Source organism: Myotis davidii, unplaced genomic scaffold, assembly GCF_000327345.1.
Source record: "Myotis davidii unplaced genomic scaffold, ASM32734v1 scaffold170, whole genome shotgun sequence".
NCBI lineage: Eukaryota > Metazoa > Chordata > Mammalia > Chiroptera > Vespertilionidae > Myotis > Myotis davidii.
The window spans coordinates 2,337,299-2,337,614 of record NW_006282528.1 but is presented as its reverse complement, the minus strand read 5'-3'; the positions used below and the strand labels follow the sequence as shown (position 1 = coordinate 2,337,614).

The 316-nt window shown below is 70.6% G+C and overlaps 1 protein-coding gene across 1 annotated transcript in view; it reads left to right on the top strand.

Moving 5' to 3' along the window:
* The window catches only part of HUNK (hormonally up-regulated Neu-associated kinase), a 53,855-nt gene that overhangs the window by 49,840 nt on the left and 3,699 nt on the right, over positions 1 to 316 (top strand). The window contains exon 11 of the mRNA XM_015560279.1: positions 197 to 280. Coding sequence (XP_015415765.1) covers positions 197 to 280 — 84 coding nt within the window. The remainder of the gene's footprint in view (positions 1 to 196; positions 281 to 316) is intronic.

Genomic DNA, 316 nt, shown 5'->3' with positions numbered 1-316 from the left:
GGCGCTTCCCAGCTGAGCCGGTGGAGGAGCAGGGCCAGGGCAGCATCAGGGGACAGGCTTCTGCAGGGGCCTGGCTCCGGCTCTGAGGGCTCTCGGCCCAGCGCGGGTTTGAGAATGAGTGACGGCTTAACGGCCGCGGCCGCGTCTGTGAGGTCAGTGCCCGTGAGGTCAGCGCGGCTTCCTCTTCTCTTGGTAGAAATCCGACCTGCAGGACGGCGTCTGCTCCAAGGCCCCGCTCTGCCCGGCGGACAGGTGCCGGCCCGGCAGGGAGCCCTGCGAGGTGAGCGGCCGCTTCCCTGGGGGCAGGTGGGGGTGG